The sequence below is a fragment of the Poecilia reticulata genome, linkage group LG12, assembly GCF_000633615.1.
Source record: "Poecilia reticulata strain Guanapo linkage group LG12, Guppy_female_1.0+MT, whole genome shotgun sequence".
Lineage (NCBI taxonomy): Eukaryota > Metazoa > Chordata > Actinopteri > Cyprinodontiformes > Poeciliidae > Poecilia > Poecilia reticulata.
Genome location: NC_024342.1, coordinates 157,136 through 180,188, shown reverse-complemented (window position 1 = coordinate 180,188; position 23,053 = coordinate 157,136). Strand labels below are relative to the sequence as shown.

General features: G+C 42.2%; 1 protein-coding gene across 3 annotated transcripts in view; it reads right to left on the bottom strand.

Moving 5' to 3' along the window:
* Positions 1 to 3,015: 3,015 nt before the first annotated feature.
* The window catches only part of ajm1 (apical junction component 1 homolog), a 31,387-nt gene continuing 11,349 nt past the window's right edge, over positions 3,016 to 23,053 (bottom strand). For all 3 annotated transcript variants that reach the window (XM_017307838.1, XM_008423073.2, XM_017307839.1), the window contains one exon: positions 3,016 to 8,181. In XM_017307838.1, coding sequence (XP_017163327.1) covers positions 4,858 to 8,127 — 3,270 coding nt within the window. In that variant the 5' untranslated portion in view covers positions 8,128 to 8,181 and the 3' untranslated portion in view covers positions 3,016 to 4,857. The remainder of the gene's footprint in view (positions 8,182 to 23,053) is intronic.

Sequence of the window (23,053 nt, the reverse complement as noted above, 5' to 3'; positions counted from 1 at the left end):
GCATACATGAATGTTGAATGTATGAGATTCTGCGGAAAAAATGTATCAGCTCATTATACAAAAATTGCAGCCCCTGTTTCCAGCATGTAAGAAATGTTGCATTTCTCCTCCTGAAGTCTACTTTGTTCCTGGCATTAATACCACATGAACTAAATTGCTTTAATATTTCTTAGCCATAGTAATCAATATTCACATAAGTGAAAATGTTGTTCAAAATTATTTTATGTCTCTTTCAAATATGATTTACTTGTCAATTATCATTTAGCACAGGAGTGTCCATCTCCAGTCTTCTGCATATTTTAGATAAACCTCTAACACACGTAAATCAAGTGGCTGAATTCCCTCATCAGTCAGCCAGCCCTGCAGAGGCCTGCTAACCAGCAGGCCTTGATTCAGGAGGCTGGAGCAGGGAGTCCCTGAAGGAGCAGAATAGTAGAAGATTTCATCTGAAAATCTGCAGGATCTGCAAATCCTTGACATTGCACAGATTGCAATTAATGTTTTCTGTGCTTTTTTATTAAAAAGCACACACTCTTCCTTTATGCAAACTGTTGGGTACAATCGTCAAATTAACCTTAATTGAGCTGTCCAGCATTCATTAGATTTATGTGTGTGTTGGAAATATTGAAATGCAGTACAGGAGTTCGGATTAAAAAACATGGTCCGATATATCAGTTTTTTCTAGACATGTAGGATTTATAACAGTGGAATTTGGATCACAATACACATCAATGCAAATATATTGATGGTATGTGGTGATAGACACCAGGGGAAACAAACTTACAAATCTTTTTTTAGTTCTGTTTGAGTTCAGATTATTATGGGTTGTTCACACATAGCTAAATTTGACCTTGTGGGTTTATTTTTCTATAATACAGTAAAAAGTGCATACAGTAGCTTATCAAGATTAAGTCTAATTATGAAAAATCTTGACTGAATTTTTAGAAGGGCAAAAACATCAGGGAATTATTGTCAATGTGTGATGTAACCAGTGTAATACAATGTAACCATTGTATTGATGTAACCAGTGAGTTGGTCACAAGAGTAACTTCTAGTAATTAGGAACATGCATGTTCCTAGCTACACTGCCCTCTCCTGGCCTCTTCCTTTATGACCCTCAACATTTAGACTTGAATATGAGACACTTTAGATTTCAAGTTTGATGTAATGCATACTTCATCATCAGTATACCAGTTTGTTTGTGCTGTCTTACTTAAACTACTTATTGACTACTTATTAAGTACAGACTGTTTAATATTTCTACTTCCATTTGTGGGTCATAAGAATAAAGAGCACAGTTGGAGGATTATTCAAATTAACTTTTTAAAGAGGGCTGCACAGTGGCCTAGTTAGTAGCAAGAAGGTCCTGGGTTCGATTCCCGGCCTGGGGTCTTTCTGCATGTAGTTTGCATGTTCTGTGCATGCGTGGGTTCTTTCTGGGTACTCCGGCTTCCTCCCACAGTCCAAAAACATGACTGTCAGGTAAATTGGTCTCTCTAAATTCTCCCTAGGTGTGAGTGTGTGTATGGTTGTTTGTCCTGTCTGTCTCTGTGTTGCAGACTGGCAACCTGTTCGCTGGAGATAGGCACCAGCAACCCTCCCGATCCCACTAGGGACCAGGGTGTACAGAAAATGCATGGATGGATGGACTTTTTAAAAGCTAAGGATTTGAAGAGCTGATTTCACTGATCCCAGGCTATGAACCTTTATAGTTGAATCTCACGTAAACCAAATCCATCAAAATGCAACAAATCTTTTACCTGCTCTCTTGCTAAAACTATTTTATTTTTCTTTACTTGTAAATTTTATTTGGAAATGTTTTACCTTGAATTTTCTTCCACATACAACTTTTCTAATTTGTGCTTGTAACCATTCTTTAGAACCTGGTTTGTGGTTCTTACTATTATTGCTCACATTTTTGCCTACAACACAGGTTTCCGGTTGTTGGGCATTTATTTGTTGGCTGTAAAATGGGACTGTCATAAAAATGAATTTTTTATTTTTTATTTTTTAGATCTCCTGTTTGTTAGTTTGTACTTCTTACCTGATCACATTTGATCTGTTCATTTAATACATACTGAGACTGATGGTAACAATACAGAAAGTCATTATGGACAACATCTTAATGTTTTTCTGTTGCACTAATGTCACAAACACATTTTCAAGTTTCCAATAAGGATTAACATTGACTGGAACAGGCTAGCAGTATTACACTTGAGCCTCTGCAGTCTTTTATGAGTTCCAGAACTTGCAAAAGAAGATGGAGGTCCTAATGGTCTGGCCCATATAAAGCTTGAACAACACAGTGTTGAAATGAAATAGAACTTACCCATTAAAGAGTTTAACAAACTGAAGGTAAAGTATATTTGAATGTATAAAAACTCAACAATCTGAGGCCTCTCAAAGACGGCATCTCTCAACATGTTTCAATAGTAGAGGTCTGGTAGTAAAAATGACATGAAAGATTCATGGATGTGAACTTTATTTCTCACTTGGTGATATCCAGTCAGATTGACCTTTCTATTATATATATAAAAATCTAGTCACTAAATACATTGTGTAATGACTTGTTTATTTCTATTATTTCTACAGATCTAGAGGCAGACTTCAAGGGCGTTGACTTTTCTTTTCTCTATGCTTCTTTCTCTCCCTTACTCGTGTCCTTTTTTCCCTTTAAACCCTTTATCTTCCTTTCTCCCTTTCTTTTCCTACCCTTTGGAGGAACAAAGATCTGCATATCTTTGTTCCTCCAAAAACATACAGATCTTTGGAGAAACATTTACCAAGAAATCCTCCACAGAAAAAAAGGCCTAAGTACTTGAGTAGATAATATCAAACTAGATTAGTTGGGTTACCTGGTACAGACATAACACTCATAACAGCTGTTACAAATGCTGTTTAAATCAGAGGACCTCAACTGGTCAACAAATGAAAATGGCTCATTCATAATATCCTTGTCTTTTAAATGCTGATTAAAAAGCTTAACTTGAATAAATATCCCCTTGACAAAAGAAAGAAGGCAGTTCCTGTTCCATTTATTGGACATGGTTTATAAATAGACACACACACACACACATATGTTGAAAGTATAAAAAATACAAGATTACAGGATCTTCTAAACATTTTAGTGAGGTCTCATTGTTTAACATGGTAATGAAGAAAACAAATCTTGCACAGCATTGTATCACTTTCATTGGCTCATTCATCAAGCATGTTGCAGTTACTAACATGTTAAAATGAGATTGGAGAAGAAAAATCGAATAACATGCAGCCAGTCAACTTTTCAAGATTTTTTTTTTTTTTTTTTTACAGTACTTTGTCTTAAAAGTAACTTTTTAAAAAATATATATATATGTAAGCCTCAAGTTTCATTGTACTTTGTTGTACAGATTCTGAGGACTGAGAACGGTATGTCGCTAAAGGACAACAAATTGATCCACCTTCATTTGTGGAAATTTACATATTTGCAATATACTGAGACTTGTATGTTTTTGTGGTTTCAGGTAAATCATATTTAGATAGAATATTAGCACTCAAACATACAATAAATTCAAGCCACATTCTTCTTTCAATTCACCTCTAGGATAAAAGTACGATTTAGGATGCTACAAATACACAATCAACAGAAAGAATGAGGCAATATGGCTAAGTGGTATTAAACTTTCTACGTTTTTGTACCTAATAAACAAACGAAAGACTGATTCGCTAAAACTAATAAGGACATCCATCATACATGTAATAAACCTAGATCAGCACAAATTCACATCTAACTTCTTCTGTCCCTATTTCTGAAGTCTACCTTACAGTTACCGTGCCAAAATCTGGCTCACTTTGTTCAAAGGATAATAACTCCTATAGATTAATTTGTGAAAATATCTAAAAAGACAACTCATAAAATTGTATTTCAAAGAAGTTGCATTATATGTTGGTATTTGACCAAGTTGAGTTTTTGTTCAGATAACTTCCACTATTCACAGTGTTTAAACTGAAGAGTACAGGCCAACACCTCTAGTGGGGCTTGTAACTGGCACCATTTTAACATCCATTCTGAAGGTTTTCAAGTTTAGGATTGCTCTGCTAATTCTGCAGAGCAGAATAAAGAAATGTTATGCTGATATGAACGTCTCTAAGTATTCCTTTAGACAGAAGACTCCATGTTTTCAATAGAATACTTTTTCAAATCAATATAAAATTTTGTGCCTTTTCTGCTAGATGTTTCTTTCTCAGGCATCCTTTATGTCTAATAACAATTTACACTTCCATCAAAATCTTTACTTTGCACACCAGTCTCTAAAATCTCTTTATATATTTATATAAGAATATGTATGAATCATACATAATATAGCAAATGCTATACCTGCAGGAATGTGGTACTTGATTGATGAAATAACCTTGCATAGAAAATGTTTGCGTTTGCTACGAAAATAATGTTTCTTATTTCCAGCATGTCGTACCATTAAAGTTAGATATGAAAATATTTATGTTGTACTCACATATGTAGACAGTCATGTAAAGAGAATCAGGATAAAATAATAACCACTATTTACTTATCTGAGATATTAAAAAAACAATATGTGAGTTTAGTAGTCCCAACCAAAGGGAATGTCTTGTAACAGTAGAAAACCAGGAAATGACTTGTGTATGATTTAAAGCATTTTATAGTGTTAAAATAAATAACTGATATATTGTACTTCTTCACCTGATAAGAAATATTTTAATAATAATACTGACCAAGCAGGCATGAATGTATGTAATTTCTACAGTTGCACTACACACAACTGTATACAGCTAGACCAACAGAAATATGTGCAAGAATTTGTATGTATTTCTATACACTATTTTCAACAAAAGGTGCCCTTATATGATGTCATCAAGCAGATGAGGTGCGCCCACCCAGTCCAGTGTTCTGGGCTCAGAGGCAGCCATGATCATGCACATAAACTGTTTACCAGTCCTCTTATCAATTGGATAAATAGTTGTGGGTGTGAACCTTCTGTTGCTTTCTACAAATTCACAAAGCTGTTGATACACATTTGGGTATTCATGGCGTAGAAAAACTCCTCTCATTCTCAGTTCCCGTTGTATATTGATGAAACAGATTTCTCGTGCCTTCCGACCTTCCTCTCCTTCCATGTCAATATCAGCTGTTCCTGGAGGTGGTGTAAGGATCAGTGTTTCCATTTCACTCTCTTTCTTGTGAACCTTTCTCTCAGGACTAAAGGAAGCCAATGCAATTTTTGCATATTTTCTAACTGTAGGAGCTTGATTTCTTGGCGATGGCCCATCGGGCAGCTGGTCACCCACAGCAATGGATACATTCAAGATGAAACATTCGTTTGGGTCATATTCTTTACCAGCTTCTTGCAGCTCATTACAGTATTCCCCCAGGTTGTCCTTGAAGCTTTCAAGCTCCCGAAGAGACAGGTATGTAGGAGACATTGGTAAACTATTCAGGCCATACTGCAGGAAGCTACAAGATGAAGAAGGATTTGGAAAGCCAAGGAAGAGAACCCCCCTACCTCGAGAAAGGTAGCCAACTTTGGCAATACGGGAGAAGGCTTTGTGAACTTCAACAGTCTCCCGGCAGTGTTTTATAATATGCCGGCATGTGCTTCCAATTCTTCCATATAAGCAGCTTTCTTTGTGTATGTCCCAATCCTCTCTACGGCAGTTCCGAGAGCAGTAGTAGGTGTAACAGCTGTGGCAGGATTTAAAATAAAGACAAGCATTAAATAATGTCTCTGTTCTCCGGCACTTATTGTTGGAGCACATCATTGTATCATCCTCATCTGGACTTTGATCTGGAGAGCATTCCTCTGCGGTCTTCATTGCATTACTTGGCCCATCCATGTCACGAAAAACATCTGGATTAATTTTGATTGAAGTTGGCTGCTTGTCCAGAGGCAGTGGTTCGTCTGTATCTGGCTTTGAGCATTTTCTGGACAGAGATACCGCTTCTTCCTCATCAATTAACTTCTTTAATTGGTCCAAAATCTCCTCACTTGTCCGTCTACTCGGTGGCTTGTAGTCAGTCACAAGATCTGCTAGGAGCTCATCAAGCTGCTCAAGGCTTTGCTGAAGTGAGGCATTATCATGTGTCTTTTCTTTGGTTGAACTATCAAAGTCATGTAATTCTAGACCCTCAGCATTTCTAGAGTCAAGAATATCCCAACTTGCAGACCGTCCTTCAGCCTTGTTAAGATTTCCTGGCCTAATGTCATTATCAGTGATTGTTATTTCAGGAGTAACAAACCAAAGTTTGCTTGTGGGACTTTTTGACATCTCTGTTGGACTTTTGTCAATAAGTGAGTTATCAGACACTGATAAGGCTGCATAGCGTCTTGGTGAACTGGAAAGATTGACTACCACTGGTTTTGGTTTGTCACCTGTGGCCGTAGGCGGCTTCCTGGAGTCCAGTAGATCATCATAGCTCTGACCTCTCTGTACAGGAAGAGGTTGTTCTCTTTCTACACGTGAGTTGAGAATATTGTCCCAAGACCTGGAATAAGATTTGGAATCTGTACCTATTTTTTGAGGTTCTACACATGGATTGGTATACCATGGAGTTAGTACAGGCTCTTGGCGGACTCTGGTTGGAGTGATCTGCGACACATGGGAGGCTGGATTGGTAGAATAACCAGATGCATCAGAGCCATACCAGTCATCAGTTTGTGGTTGAGTGACTCTAGCGTGTCTTCGACCTTCAGTATAGTATGCCCTTGCTGGAACATGGTGCTCTGGGGGCACTGCAAACATATCACTGGAATAATAAAATCGTGGTGGTGCTGTCTGAATTTGATAAGTTCTTGGATCATCACCATACAATATACTTGTGGGGGGTGTGCTTATGATGTATGGCCCTGGTTCATTTTCAGCATATGGTTTGGGATATCCTGACTGCACAGAGCAAGGGTGGGTCTCCATTTCAGAATAATATGGTCTAGTAGCTACAGCATGCACTATTCGAGTCCTTGGATCTTGCACATACTGTACTTTATGACTGTATGTTTTACCTGTTGTGTAATGCTCATCATGAAAAAAAGATCCTGGTTTTGGAGCAGGAGCAGTCACATATCTGGCTACATCATCTGCGTAAAAGAAATTAGTTGGCACATTAGGACTGGAATGAGCTCTATGTTCTCTACCATAATAATCACTAGCAGAAGGCATTCTTTGTAATGGAAGCTCCATGTGTTGTAGGTAAGTATTTGGCATGCTTCGGGAATATTGATAAGCTTGCCTACTTTCCGCACCCATTGAGTCAGTGGGAGTTGGAGTTCTGGAGTAGGAGAAATGACGTGGCACAGTCAGACTTCTCCCAGTACTGTGATGCCTCTGCCAGGGTATATCCATTGCAGATGTTGTCTGTTTTTGACCTGAATGATGTAATGCCGCATCATCCGGCTTGATGTCCACTCGACACCTAACATGGGGGCTACTTGCTGATTTATCTAGACTTCCATCCTCAAATTTATCAGAAGCATAGTGTGGTGAATATCTACTGCTGTCACCAATTTGAGGCTGCAGCTTAATGGGATGTACTTCATGCATATGAGTTCTTGTTGCTGCATAAGATGACTCTTTAAGTGGGGATGCTTCAGCTCTCCAGCGAGAATCTCTTGGAACCCTTTGGGACTCTCTTCCTTTCCTTCCTGATGATGAGTAACCTTCAAAAGTCACAGGAGTGAGGCCAGTCTGAACACGAGAGGCACTTTTTGACCTGGTCCTTCTTTTATTTTCAGGGACAACTACCTCACTTGCCCTTTCTGCAGTCACTGATTGAGGAGTTAATCTGTGACTGAAAATGTCTGGAGCAGAAAAACGGTATCTCTGGTGGCGACCCAGGGCATTCCAAGCAACATCTGGGTTGGCTGCATGCCTATCAGCTTTTCTGTATGGGGACTCCATTGAGGACTTGTGTGATTTTGGGTGCTCCAATGACTTATAGTCAAAGGTTCGACAGTGCCTCTTATTAACTTTGTTCTGATTGTCCTCCAGTGTAATGCAATTTATAAAATCACATTGTTTGGAGGGTTGCAAAGATTTGTAGTGGGTCGATATAGGAATCACTTTTATGTCTTGATGCACAGTTGATACCAGTATATCAGGTGGGTCTGTTCGTGTCATCTTAAAGGGATCCCTTTAGTTTTCTCCATGAAGTTGCCTTAATATTGTGGTAACCTAAGGAGGCAAACAAACAGACAATCATTCTTCTTTCTGTTTATGTGACATGAAGGACATTTATGAAAAGACATTTACAGGACATTTTAAAGTTACACTTATGAGAAACATATCAAGTCAAATAACTTTTTTTTAGCTCACCAAAAGTGATTTACTAGCCATGCAGGGGCAGTGCATCATTACTCACATATAAAATCCAATGTATTAAGTAAAATTACTTGTATTAAACTCAACTTAACTAATCTAAAGTTTAAGAACTAAGGTCAAACTTACATCAAACGTTCATTACTTCCCTTCAGCAACCTAAGTGGCAAAACAAAAAATCTACAGTGGTGTAAAAAAGTGTTTTCCCCCTTCCTGATTTCCTATTTTTGCATGTTGGTTACTCTTACATAATTCAGAACATCAAATCAACTGAAATAGTCAAAGACAACACAAGTAAACACAAAATGCGGATTTTAAATGAAGGTTTTTATAATTAAAGCAGAACATTTTTTTTAAATCTATGTGACAAAGTGAACAACATGAAAAAGTGATTGCTCAACCAAGAAACTGTGTTGAAACTTCTAAGGAGTGACTAGTAAACCAAAATTACCCCAAGAGTACAGCAGTGACTCACTCAAGAAGTCTTAAGGAAACCAATGACCACAATAAAGAACTGCATGCCTCACTTGCCTCAGTTATGTTCAGAGATAATGCCTCCATTATAAGAGACTGGACAAAAATAACCTCCATGGTTATATATTGGTAAGATGAAAACTAGCAAAAAAACGTAAAACAAAAAGACCCCATTAAAGCTCCTCTCATTTTTTCAGAAAGATCTTGATGGTCCCCAAGAGTTCTGGGACAACATTCTGTGGACTGTCGGGATGAAAGCAGAACTCTTAGAAGGTGTGTGTCCCATTACATCTGGTATAAAATTAATACCACATCTGATAGAATAGATTATCAGATGTTCACACAATAGTACAAAAAGTGTTAATAAAACATATAAAAATAAGATGAACAAAAACATGAGAATTCTGTACCATTGCTTCATATCATTAAACTTCTTGTCATCATTTGAAAATCAGCATCTCTGTTAATTTTATTAGTAGCAGTGGTAGTTGTAACATGTTTCACCATTACCAATCAAGTAAAGATTTAGGCTATCAAAAAGTGCTGAAGGATATGCAGAGGAACATAATGTATACCACTTCTTCAACACAATGTTACAACCCCTCCAAAAGACAACTAAGGTTAAATTCTGGCACTGGGTGTAACGCAAAAACTGCAATAACTAAACAGTTGATATCAGTAGCAAAAGAGTTTATTTTACAATTTAAGTACAAACTGACTCCCAAGAAAAGGAAAAAACAGGGAAGCTTTAAGCTTCAGGGTCTCCAAGGCCATGTCAGCACATGGCCTTGCAACGCAGAAATACTGGAACTGGATCCCTATCCCCAGGAAAACCTAACTCTGCTTCTCTGTTTTAAACTCTACAGTTAGACAAATCCCTCTTAGCATTTTATCAATATATAGCAATATATTATTTATATATATATAATTACCTTTTATATTTTGATGCTGTTTGTAACATGCAAAACTGGATACAAAGAGAAGATGTGCATAAACCGACGAGTCATGTTCAAGAATTGGGTACTTTATATACGTATAAAAAACTTGTGCAACTTGTGTTACTAGTCAAATTCTTCATATCGGCTTATGTAGAGGAATATAATTATACTAAAAGTCGTGTTGATATATGTTTTTACTGGAAAGAAATGTACTGTGTCACTTGTACTGGGTCAATCTGACCTAGAAGTCAGAAAGGAATTCAGATCGAAGAGATGTGGAATAAACAATCCCAGAGAGGGAACAGTTAGCGAGGAATCTTGGCAAACGTCTTTCCTGCTTGCGTGCGAAGAAGTCGGCCCGGACTGAAAAAGAATCTTTGTTTGGACAGATAAGAACTAACAATTTGATTAATGGTCTCTGAGGGAGCAGATTTAACTTCCAGGAGGTCAGCCTCTGAATTCTCGGAACTTCCAACACACATCCAGTGTAAGACGGAGCCAAAAGCAAGGTTCAGTAACGCCATTGGTCAGAAGCTTTCCAATACACTACATTAGGGCTGGAATGGTATAAATACTCGATGTCAGAAATAAGAGTCAAGACATTTTGGATTCTGAGACGATGAAAATGAGACGATGAAAATGTAATGTGTGAATCCTCAGATGTGCATTAAATGTCTTCCTGTTTATCTATGAGCAGAGAGAATGGAGTTTGTGTATCATTTTCTTATTTATGTATTTCATGAGTTTAGCACCTTTAAATTCCTCTATACTTACTGGAGCTCAACGTAGCAAACGTTCCAGATTACAGAACAGTTTTTAGTGAATTAAAAAAGTTTTTGACTTCCTACTCCACTTTATTGGAGTAGCAATAAAGGGGAGTATACTTTATTGCTACTCCAATAGCAATAAAGTCGGATGACGGAATACGTTAAAATATCGTTTCTGCTTCAGCATGGAGTTAGCAGTTTAAGCAAAGAAATACAACAGACACTAGCGGTCTGATCCTCGGCTGCAGAAGCTGGCTCTTGGGACGTGGAACGTCACCTCTCTGGTGGGGAAGGAACCGGAGCTAGTGTTGCGAGGCTGAGAGGTTCCGGCTAGAAATAGTCGGCCTCACCTCGACGCATGGCTCTGGTTCTGGAACCAGTCTCCTTGAGAGGGGTTGGACGTACTTCCACTCKGGAGTTGCCCACGGTGAGAGGCGCCGGGCAGGAGTGGGCATACTTGTTGCCCCCCATCTTGGCGCCTGTACGTTGGGGTTTACCCCGGTGAACGAGAGGGTAGCCTCCCTCCGCCTACGGGTGGGGGGACGGGTTTTGACTGTTGACTGTGCTTACGGGCCAAACAGTAGTTCAGATTACCCACCCTTCTTGGAGTCCTTAGAGGGGGTACTGGAGAGTGCCCCTCCTGGGGATTCCCTTGTTCTACTGGGGGACGTCAACGCTCATGTGGGCAATGACTGTGAGACCCCGAGGGGCGTGGTTGGGAGGAACGGCCCCCCCGATCTGAACTCGAGTGGTGTTCTGTTGTTGGACTTCTGTGCTCATTACGGATTGTCCATCACAAACACCATGTTCTAGCATAAGGATGTCCATATGTGCACTTGGCACCAGGACACCCTAGGCCGCAGTTTGATGATCGATTTTGTCATCATTTCATCGGATCTGCACCCGTATGTCTTGGACACTCAGGTGAAGAGRGGTGCGGAGCTGTCCACTGACCACTACCTGGTGGTGAGTTGGCTCCGGTGGTGGGGGAGGAAGCYGGTCAGACCTGGCAGGCCCAAACGTGTAGTGAGGGTCTGCTGGGAACATCTGGTGGAGTCCCCTGTGAGACGGAGCTTTAACTCCCATCTCCGGCAGAACTTCAAACACGTTCCAGGGGAGGTGGGGGACATTGAGTCTGAGTGGACCATGTTCCATACCTCCATTGCCGAGGCGGCTTGTCGGAGCTTCAACTGCAAGGTTGTTGGTGCCTGTCGCGGCGGCAACCCTCGAACCCATTGGTGGACACCTTCGGTGAGGGATGCCGTCAAGCTGAAGAAGGAGTCCGATCGGGCCTTTTTGGCCTGTGGGACTCCAGACGCAGCTGATGGGTACCGGCGGGCGAAGCGGCATGCGGCTCGGRTGGTCGCTGAGGCAAAAACACGGGCGTGGGAGGAGTTTGGAGAGGCCATGGAGAAAGACTTCCGTACGGCTTCGAGGCGATTCTGGTCCATCATCTCAGGAGGGGGAAGCAGTGCATCACCAACACTTTTTATAGTGGGGATGGTGTTCTGCTGACTTCAACTCGGGACGTTGTGGGCCGGTGGGCAGAATACTTCGAAGACCTCCTCAATCCCACCAACATGCCTTCTGTTGAGGAAGCTGAGCCTGGAATGGGTTTCAGTCTTCATACTAAGGATTTTAAACTCAGAAATGAATTTATGTAAGCAAAATATGAATAGTCACAGGAAATATTTATTCTTCCCACAATGCATTACGAGACCTCACTGCGCCTATAGACCCTTTTCACATGACGTCACACAACTTCCGTTATGGCTCGAAACGGTGTATCTTTAGTTCCGGTGTGTGTAGTTAACGCTGTTTCTGGACTCTAAAGCTGCTGCCACAAATATGATTTGAAGATATATCACTATTTGCAAACAATTTTTCTTCATCAACATAACCTAAACTGGACAAATTCCTCGCTGAATGATACCAGTTTGACTACGAAGGTACGTGTTTTGGTTTTTTCTAGCTGTTCGTTGATATGCTAGGATAGCAATAGTAATTTGTTAGCTGGCCAACATTACGTAGCCTTTCTGTTTTGGAAATAGGACGTATTTAGGCTCTAATCTTAATCAGATGTTTATAGTATAGACTGGGGTTGCCACCCGTCATTTAAATGCTTGATCGTATTAACCTCTCCTCACTAACGCTCATTTCACCACCTGCTAAGTAGCGACATTACCTGTAGCCACAAGTCCAAAACGTAACAGTTATGCCGCACACCCTCTACTCCATCACGTCCTGAGAAGTTAAACCCTTGCTACGATCGAGACATAAGGAAGACCGCTGTGTTAGATATAGATATTAACGTTTCATTGGAGAAATGTGATGATCTATCTATCTATCTATCTTAGCTCATTAACTTCACATTTCTCCAATGAATATTTATCAAATGTTATGATTAGAAGGTTAAGTTTCTTATACTTTGTCTTCCTGCGGTTGTAGACTTGGCAGTAGAAAATTGATAACATAGGAATAACTTCATATTCCTTTCAACAGGTTACACTTGATTCTGCTGTGGTGCCTGTGGAAACAAAGTGCATGAAGTTTGTGCTTAGCTGGAAAAACCATGTGACATGGTGGGACTTCTGCTTCAAACTGCTCACTACAGTATATTATTGCCTCTGTCATCCACCAGTTCACTACAGACTGGCACTCGCCAAGGACCCTATATGGATGTCTTCTTAAATTTTAAACCCTGAGTACATACAGTTGAAATGAAATTGATATGCCTTTTGTAAATAAATTTTCTCTATCAATGACTTAAATTGTTAACTGTAGTAATTATATTTGTGTAATGTAGTAACCATGTACAGTGTTTAATATAATTATTAAATAGATGTTTTAAAGAAACAGCCACAAACCTTATGTCTTTGGTCCACAATGACAGCTTTAATTTGAGCATTTCCTCTCCTCCACATACTTCGTTGCCAGATGTGTAAAATTTACAAAAAGAAGCAATTTAAATGTAAAAGTTGCACATATGTAGATTACTCAAGAGAAGCTATTTACAATAGTTTTTTACAGAACTCTACACAACATCAATTCATTTATTAATACATACATATAGATATTAATTACAGAATAGATGCACAAAGATTTCATTTCTAACACAGTAGGCTTGTAGCGAGTGTTCATCCAAGAAGTGTGACTTGCAGGAGCAGGGAGGCTCTGTAATGGTTTCTCCTTTTAAATCAAGAGGCCCATGATAGTTTGACGTTAGGCAGCAGATGTCCCACAGCTGATTGACTGAACCTGCCATGGACAGAGGAACAAGACCATTTCAGATATGGTAGGTTGTTAGGTCGGCTACTGTTGAGAAAGATGAACAACAAAACAAAAGGAGAAATTATGAATCACATCAGAATATGGAAATTATTTGGCAGATAGCGCTTAAATCAATATTTAAAATGCTTTTCTAAACAACAGTGTTGGAAGATGTAAGTGATTTTAGTGAAACTTTTAACAACACAGCACTGAAAGGCAGCGGTGTACGTGTATGTTTCCTAACTGCCTAAAGCTGGTTTACTCTCAGATCGGAGGCTGGTTTCTTTAAATACAGTTGGAGAATGGTGACTTGACAATGACTAATAACGGCTAACACTGAAATGCTGTTTTATTAAAGTTGATACAGAAAGTGAACCTCTAAACGTTACAGCACTGACAATCCGCGGTGTATATATGTTCCCAAATGTGGCTAAAGCTGCTGCTAGCTGGTTTACTGTCCGATCGGAGGCTGTTTATTTTATATACAGTTAGAGAATGGTGGCTTGACAATGAGTAATGATGGTTATCGAACACTTTAATGCTGTTATTATTATCCTTACCTTTTATTATATCCTTAAGATAATGAGTATCCGTGAATTATTCAGTCAGGTTTCCCGAGGCAAAATCACACTGGAAGTAAAGATACACCGTTTCAAGTTATGGCGGCCATTGTCTGACGTCACTGTGAAAAGGGTCTATTTGTGAGACTGCTCACTGCCTCACGCTGGGCCCCGTTGCTATGGTAATTAATTATCTGCACCTGGGCTGGCTCTCTCTGTCAGACAGTATGCTGGAGACAGAGTTTCTATACTTGTGAGACACCCAGCAACTGTCTCAAGAACCCTGACAAAAAACTATAAGCCCTCGCAAAATTTTGAAAACATTTTACGGGAGCATGATCAACTTTGAGATCAATAGGCTGATATTTGTGCTTGTGAGGGGAAGTTAAAAAGAGTTTTGGAGTCAGACCTCCACCGTGCTGTGTGTGTGTTTCAGAGAGAAAGGTTAGTGATTCTGTGAGACACTCAGCCTCGAATTTTCTCGTTTTTCTCAATTTATGCAGTCATTTTACCTCAGAATCCCACTAAAAGCAATAGCTCCCTTCTCGGGATCAAGCTGAACGTTTTGATACCACTTTTGTGGGGGTGCCCGCAGCGGTTCGGGCCGCATTAACGGTGACGTAAGAAAAATAAATAAATAGACCACTTATTGGGTGTAGAACAATAGGTTACTGCCATGCATTGCATAGCAGGCCCCTATACAAGTCCAACAAGAATATTCATTTAGAATTTAAAATAACTCACCCTGAATTACCAAGATATATATAATGCATGTAATAAAAGTGTGTCATTAATGAAGGGGAAAAAACTCAATCCAGAAGTAAGTTTAGGGACTAGTTCGCAGAGTATGAAGTTAATTGTTTTTTCCCCCAATTATTCAATGAAAAAAAAAAAAACAACCTCAGTTAAGTAAAATAAAATTGCAATCAAAACCTTTGGAATTGTAATGATTTATTTTTTTTAAAAACAAAACGTTTTGTTTAAAAAACTTTTTTTTAATTAAATAACTAATTTTTGTCTCGTGAACTTAAAGTTCTTTGCCAAACAAACTATTATTTGCACACATCAGAAATCTTTTGTTGCGATTTTAGGCCCTGCCCACGACGTCATGTGAGAATCACAAGCAAAACTTTGAGTCACAAACCAAAAATGGAGTCTTGACAAAAGTTCAGTCTGGAAGACTCTAGTCGCACCTGCCTCATCAGTCACCGCCTCCCTCTCTGCAACCTGGACCTATCAGCGCCGGTCCAAGCCTTGCTCCAGCCATTCATCGTTTGGGCTCCAGTTCAAAAGGACCTTCACCCATAGCCTCCTCTGCTCACCAGCTGCGATCAACCCACCTCCGCCCCATCTAGCTGGTGGTCTAGCTCTGATTTGCATATCTTGCTAAATAGAATATTGCAATACTATCCTATAACAAAATAGACCTGCAGAAAGAAATTACTAATAAAATATCTTACATATGCATAGTTGTATGCTTTATATAGAGATTTTCCTTAGCTTTGATTGTATATCTCACAATTTTGTAATTTATCATTGTTTATTAAACTCTGTAAGCTGAGTGGCTTTAATATTCTGTCCTAGAATGCGGTTAAATGTGCCCCTTTTTTTTTTTGAGCACCTGCCCCTTTAGTGGTCTCTGCACGGCCCTGTGCTCATTGTTTTACTCAAAATAAAGACTAGTATTAGAATTAGATTGTGTTTCAGGCAGAAAGCTGGCTTTGTTGGTGCTTGATGACCCACAACTCTACAAAGAAAAAAGCTTTTAAGAGAGGATCCAGTTATTGGTTCTTTCAATCCTGGGGAGGATATGGAACTGTATTATTCTGGTTCCATGAGCCTGTAGAAAATGAGTCTGACATAGTAAGCATAGTGTACAAGAAGTTAGAGTGATATAAATTCTGTATACTGCACTTTGTCATTTGCACTGAAGTATGTTCCCTTTCAGTCAATTCACTCAGTACAACACATAGAGTATGGGATATCACGCCCTAACGCCGCGTGGCCTAACTGAAGACACCTTTAATCACGCCTTTAGGCAAATGACGTGTGATGACGGGCATGAGGCCCCGCCTGCATATAAATACACCCCCATCACAGTCATTATTCAGTTCTTGCGCTCTTCACCTCGCTGAGAACACCTAATTTCCAATCCGTGCTTTCTAGCTGCTGCTAGCTAGCATCGCTCTTGTTTTTCTTTTTCCAAAACTAGCTTAACTGCTCCTGTTGGTGTTAGCTACTGCTGCCTGCTGGTTAGCGTGTCTGCCCGCTGAGCGCTAGTTGTATTTTCTCATTTGTCTATTTTTACTTACTTTGGTTTCGTGGTTCGGGATGAGCACGAAGCAAAAAATGGCGAAGCAGAAGTCTTCCGTTTGCCCCCGTCCTCAGGAGTGCGGCTTCACGCTTCACGAAAAAGACCAGCATGAAGCATGCCCCGTCTGCCTTGGAATTGTCCATGCCAGAAGAGCGTTGTCCGAGCCGGACGCTTGTGCTTTTTGTAGCCAGCTTCGGCGCTCCACGCTCGAACGGCGGGTCAAGTTTGCGCAGAAAGTGCTGGGAGAGGCTGCCGTGTCACAACAAGACCCCATGCTCTCTGAGTCTATGAATCCGGTTTCGTCCGAGTCTGAAGAGGACGGAGGGGCCAAGGCTTCCACTTCCAGCTGGGCAGCCCCCGYTTCCAGCTGGGCAGACCATATGGAGTATGTGGACGGGTTAGCCGAAATGGTGCAGGACGCGGCGCCATCTCACTATCATCTMGAGGCTCAGGGTGATGATGACGTGCTAGACATCGGCCTGGAAGGTCACAGTCTTTCGGAAGACGATGAYGACTTTTCCGCAGGCCAGTGTCCGTCTGCTGCCGCCGCCTCTCCTGTGGGTCAGGACGACACATCGTTCCTTTCCCTTTGCCRGCGTGCAGCTAATAAGTTAGATGTCGAGTGGCCAACCCCTGCTCCTGCTCAGAAGGTGTCCCGGTTCACTGGATTCTACCTTCCAATGGAGCCGGCTGCTGTTAAAAACCACCTGCCCATGTTCCCAGATTTTGTCTCGGAGCTAATGTCGTCCTGGAAGAAACCGTTGTCCACACATGTTACAGTGCCTGGCTACGGGCAGTACGTGGACCTAGAGGGTGCCGACAAAGCGGGTCTGATTAATTTACCACCAATGGAGGCGTCCTTGGCAGCTTACCTGGTGCCATCATACAACCAGGGTGTGTGCGGCTCTGCCACCCTGCTCTCAAAACAATGCAGGTTTTCCGCATCCCAGTTGGAGAAGATCTATCGCGCTCAAGCAACCACTGCTCATGCCCTGAGCTCAGCCACCATGCTTCAAACTTATCAAGCTCTATGTGCTTGTCCGAGCTAGGAGCTCAGATGCCTCCTGATAGCCATCTGACCCCCCTCTTAAATGAGATCAGAATCACTGCGGATTATATTCTTCGCACATCCCRCTGTGYGGCRCTSTCACTGGGGAGAGGGATGGCTTCCMCACTGGTTGCTCAGAGACACCTATGGCTAWYGCTTTCTGACGTCCCMGATAGGGACAGGGCCATATACTTGGACGAGCCAGTRTCTACAGATGGGCTTTTTGGTCAATCCCTTGATGCAATCCAAGCKAAGTTCGAGCTTAAGAAAAAGYAAACTGAAGCTCTTCGTTGCATCATTCCCAGACGTGACGCTAGGTCCAGGCCCAACATGAGCGCACGCAAGCCGGTGACAGCACCGGTGCCACCAAAGAGAGCAGCACCACCTGCAGCTCTCAACACTACAATTTCACAGCYGTCAAAAAAGCATACTCCCCGCCAGTCAGCTTGGAGTAAAGGCCCTCCTCTGGGTTTTCWWYGAGATTTGACATCTCGAAAGAAAAAGCCTCAGTCATCCTAACGACGTGAGACRGCGTGACAGAAGAGAGGAATCAGAAGCAGGGAGACCTGATTGCTGCTCATTCGTTTATGCGMAAAAGACATCTYGTTTGTTCTGTTCAGGGTTCCAGCCCCAAGAGGCGCTGCGTTYYCCTAACACAGTCTCCCAAGCACAACACCCCAACACACACACTGTTTRCACCTTCAGCCCCAGGTTTAAGTGGSTTAAATGTTTTTCAAAAAACGAGAGAAAATGTTYGGAATGTTTGTGTAACWGTTCCACATGTTTCAATAAAGAGTGCAATTCCCTTGCCAAAATATCAAAAGCAAAACATTGTGTGCCACAACGTGCACAACAGTCAAACGGAGCTGCTCCTCTCCGTTCCAGCARAGGGCAGCACCTCCTTGCCAACAGTGCGTCRGGTCAGCTGTCTGGCTGCACACGTACCTCTGTGGCGTGCCTGTGCACTTTCCCCATGGTTGGAAAGGACCGTTGCTACGGGTTACCGGTTGCAGTTCCAGATAAGACCCCCCGGTTCCAATCAGTTATGACAGTTATGACTTAATAGCCAGTTCCAGAGAGCAAGCGGCAGAACAGCTGCCGCAGGTGCTGTCCCACATTCAAGCCCTGGGATTCTCAGTAAACTTTCAGAAAAGTTCACTGAACCCGAGTCAACAGTTCTCATTCCTGGGGCTGGAAATATGCTCCCTGTCAGCTCGAGCTTGTCTCTCARAGCACCGKGTGACCGCGYTTCATCGGTGCCTCRCTCAGTTTCAGTTGGGGTGCAAACTGCGCTTCCGGACTGTTTTACAGCTGATGGGAATGATGGCCTCCATGATCGCGGTGGTGCCGCTCGGACTGTTAAAAATGCGTCAGATGCAGCGCTGGACATGCTCTCACTGGCTGTGCACGTCACTCCACCTGCACAGAAGGCTGACGATAACTGCTGCTTGCATGTCAGCCCTTCGGCCATGGAGGAAGCCCGGACTGCTGTACCGTGGGTCTCCATTTGGCAGGGTGTCCTTTCGCAAAGTGTTGTCCACAGATGCCTCTCTGAAGGGGTGGGGGCCAATATGCGATGGCGTAGCGGTGAAGGGGGTCTGGACATTAACCCAATCAAAGCTCCACATAAACTACTTGGAGTTGCGGGCGGTCTTGCTGGCCCTGAGGCATTTTTGCAGGGTTCTGATGAACCAGCATGTTCTGATAAGGACAGACAACACCATTGTGGTGTCCTACATAAACAGACAAGGGGGCACTCATTCACTTCCCTTGCTGAAATTGTCTCACAAACTATTGCAGTGGTGCAGCGTTAATTTTCTGTCTGTCAGAGCAACTCATGTTCCTGGGCAACTGAATTTGGGGGTGGATCTGCTGTCCAGGGGAGGCCCACTGGTGAGGGAGTGGAGACTGCATCCATCCGTGGTTGYGCAGATTTGGCAACGGTTCGGCAAAGCTTCAGTGGATCTCTTTGCCACCAAAGCCAACACCCACTGCCCCCTATTCTTCTCCATAACGGATCACAGCGCTCCACTGGGAGTGGATGCCCTGGCTCACCCATGGCCCAATGTGCTTCTGTATGCATTTCCCCCAGTGGAAATGATTCTGCCAGTACTGGACAAAGTACGCAGATGGGGCCTATCCTTGATTCTRGTGGCCCCTCACTGGCCAGCAAAGTCATGGTATGCAGAAATAATCAGTTTGCTGGTAGCGGAGCCTTGGAAACTCCCCGCCCGCCGGGATCTCCTCTCCCAGGCAGGGGGGGAAGTATTTCATCCACACCCAGAACTGTGGATGCTGCATGCCTACCTGCTGAGAGGTCCAGCTTGTTAGCTAGAGGCCTTCCTTTAGATGTGGTTGCAACCATTCAGAGTTCCAGAGCAGCTTCCACGAGGGGTTTRTATGCATATAAATGGCRTRTTTTTGAACAGTGGTGTCACAGCAAAAACATTTCCCCCTTCCAGTRCTCCATTGTGGATGTTTTGACATTCCTACAGGAGCTGGTGGATAAAGGTCTGTCTTTCTCCACAATCAAAGTTTATTTGGCTTCCATCTCTGCTTGTCATGTTGGCCTTGATGGAGGGACACCAGGTGCTCATCCCCTGGCTGTGCGTTTCTTAAAAGGGGTCCGTAGACTGAGACCAGGGATAAAATCTAGCATTCCTTCCTGGAATCTAACTGTGGTCTTGGATGCTCTTTGTAGCACTCCATTTGAGCCCTTTGAGTTGGTTGATTTGAAATTTCTATCATACAAGACAGCTCTGCTTCTTGCTTTGGCAACTACAAAACTGGTTACAAAACTGAATGCACTTTCAGTGCACCCCTCTTGTGTTCAGTTTTCAGCTGATGGTTTAAAGGTCACCTTAAGACCAAATGCTGCATATCTCTCTAAGGTGATTCCTTCGGATTACAGCACAATGACCATTGAGCTTTCTAGTTTTTATCCCCCTCCTTTTGCTTCTGAAGAGCAAGGAAGGCTGTATTTGCTGTGCCCAGTGCATGCACTGTGTCTTTACATCAATCACACTCAGAATGTGTGACTCTGTGATCAGCTGTTTGTGTGTTTTGCCAATCCAGCTAGAGGAAAGGCTCTGTCCAGACAGAGACTCTCTCATTGGGTCGTGGAGGCTATTTCTCTTGCTTACAMCAGCAAGGGCCTCCCTTTACCTCATGGTGTGAGGGCACATTCAACCAGGGGKGTAGYGGCATCCTGGGCCCTTTTCARAGRRGTCCCTGTGAGTAACATCTGCGCTGCAGCCAGCTGGTCTTCACCGCACACTTTTGTTCGGTTTTATCGTCTGGATGTGACAGCCCCTTCTGTGGCTCACTCTGTTCTTTCTGCTGGGTTGGAGGTTTCAAACTAACTCAGTGCATTTGTCAGGTTTGATGGCTGCTCCRCGGGGCGTGTATATATGTCCCATACTCTATGTGCTGTACCGAGTGAATCGACTGAAAGGGAACGTAATGTTATGCATATAACTACTGTTCCCTGAAGGAGAGGAACAAGGTACAACACCTTTTTCTGCCCCGCTGTTTCAGCTTGGCTCAGTGAAGAGTGGCCATCGAACTGAATAATGACTGTGATGGGGGTGTATTTATATGCAGGCGGGGCCTGCTGCCCGTCATCACACGTCATTTGCCTAAAGGCGTGATTAAAGGTGTCTTCAGTTAGGCCACGCGGGGGCGTGATATCCCATACTTCGTTCCTCTCCTTCAGGGAACAGTAGTTATATGCATAACATTACGTTTTTGTGTGCTTGGAAACTGTTGAGGAAAAATGACTATTTTTAGTGTTTAACACAGTTTAAACCTTTTAGAACAAATTTCTTAATTTTGAACAGGTTTCTGTTAGTGATTTGAAACTAAAACTATTGCTGGGTAAGTATTGAAATAGAGATCTGTAGGACAGTTTCTGCTCAGACCCCTGGGGTTAAAGACAGGAGGTCATAAATTAACATATGTGTGACAGCTCTGTCTTTACCCGTCCGTCCTGTTATGCACACTCGGAGGCCGGTTGGTTGGTTTTTAGGTGATTTATTGCAATCTGTAATCAATGGTTGATAAAACACATATGGAACAGTGAGCCTCTCTACCGGTCAACCTATGGCTCACAACAGAGCGCTGAACCAACAATTATAGTGAATTCCGACATTATATTTTCTAGGCCATTTGATCGTATAGTTTTAGGATACAAATAAAAGAATATGAATAATAAATACAACAGCAGTCATTAAAAGCTCTGGGGATTAGTGGAAAAGAAACATGTCATGTTGCCATAGAAACCAACAAACAAACAGAATGGCAAACACAACTGACAAACTGATAAATATAACAAACTAACTGACAAACTGATACACATATCTGACAAAATAAATTACTGACATTTAATATAGCATAATTACCTGTAATCAGTGGTTGATAAAACACATATGGCGCAGTGAGCCATATGTCAACCTATGGCTCTGTGCAATGCAACAAAGATTCCAGTCACCCTCCTGAACACAGGATCTCTGGTCAAATGAGTCGTCATCATCTGAATGGGTTCCATCATCGCCGGACTGCATCAGCCAGTTGACCGTGCGGACATCACTTTCCTCCATCACATCAGGTACATCTGGACATAGACCACTTCCATGCGTAGCAGCAGCACTGTCAGATTCATGGTCAGATTCATGGTCCTCAGCACTCTCACAGGGCAAGAAGCTAACAGAGAGTAGCAGGTTTCTGTGGACAACTCTCTCTCTGCCCGTTAAGGACATCCTTAACTCTGTAGACATTGATATCAGACTTGACTGATATGACCTCATAAGGGGTAGATTCCCACTTGTCTGCAACCTTGCGTTTCCCCTGTACTCTTCTGTTGGTGATCAGTACTCTGTCTCCTCTTGCGGTGGTATAGCTTGGCATGGCGAGTCTGTTCTTTGAGGCTGTTTTTCTGCACAATCTGAGCATCCTCATGTAGGTTTTTCTTTAGGTCAGAGACAAAGTCTGAATAGCTGACAACAGTATCATTGATGAGGGCATGTTGAAACGTCACGTCAACAGGTAGACAAGGGATCCTTCCAAACCCCAGGTAGAATGGTGCGAACCCTGTTGTCTCATGCTCTGTGCAGTTATAGCAGAAGGTTAGTAGCTGTAGCATTTGTGGCCACTTTGTTTTTGGCTGCGGGGGAAGGGATCTGATCATGTCTCCCAGAGTCCTGTTGAATCTCTCTGCGACACCATTCCCCATGGGGTGATAAGGGGTTGTATGGGATTTCTCTATTCCGGCCATCTCTAGAAGCTCTTTGATTAGCTTGCTCTCAAAGTTGGCCCCTTGGTCAGAATGTATACGGCGAGGAAACCCATAAATGAGAAAG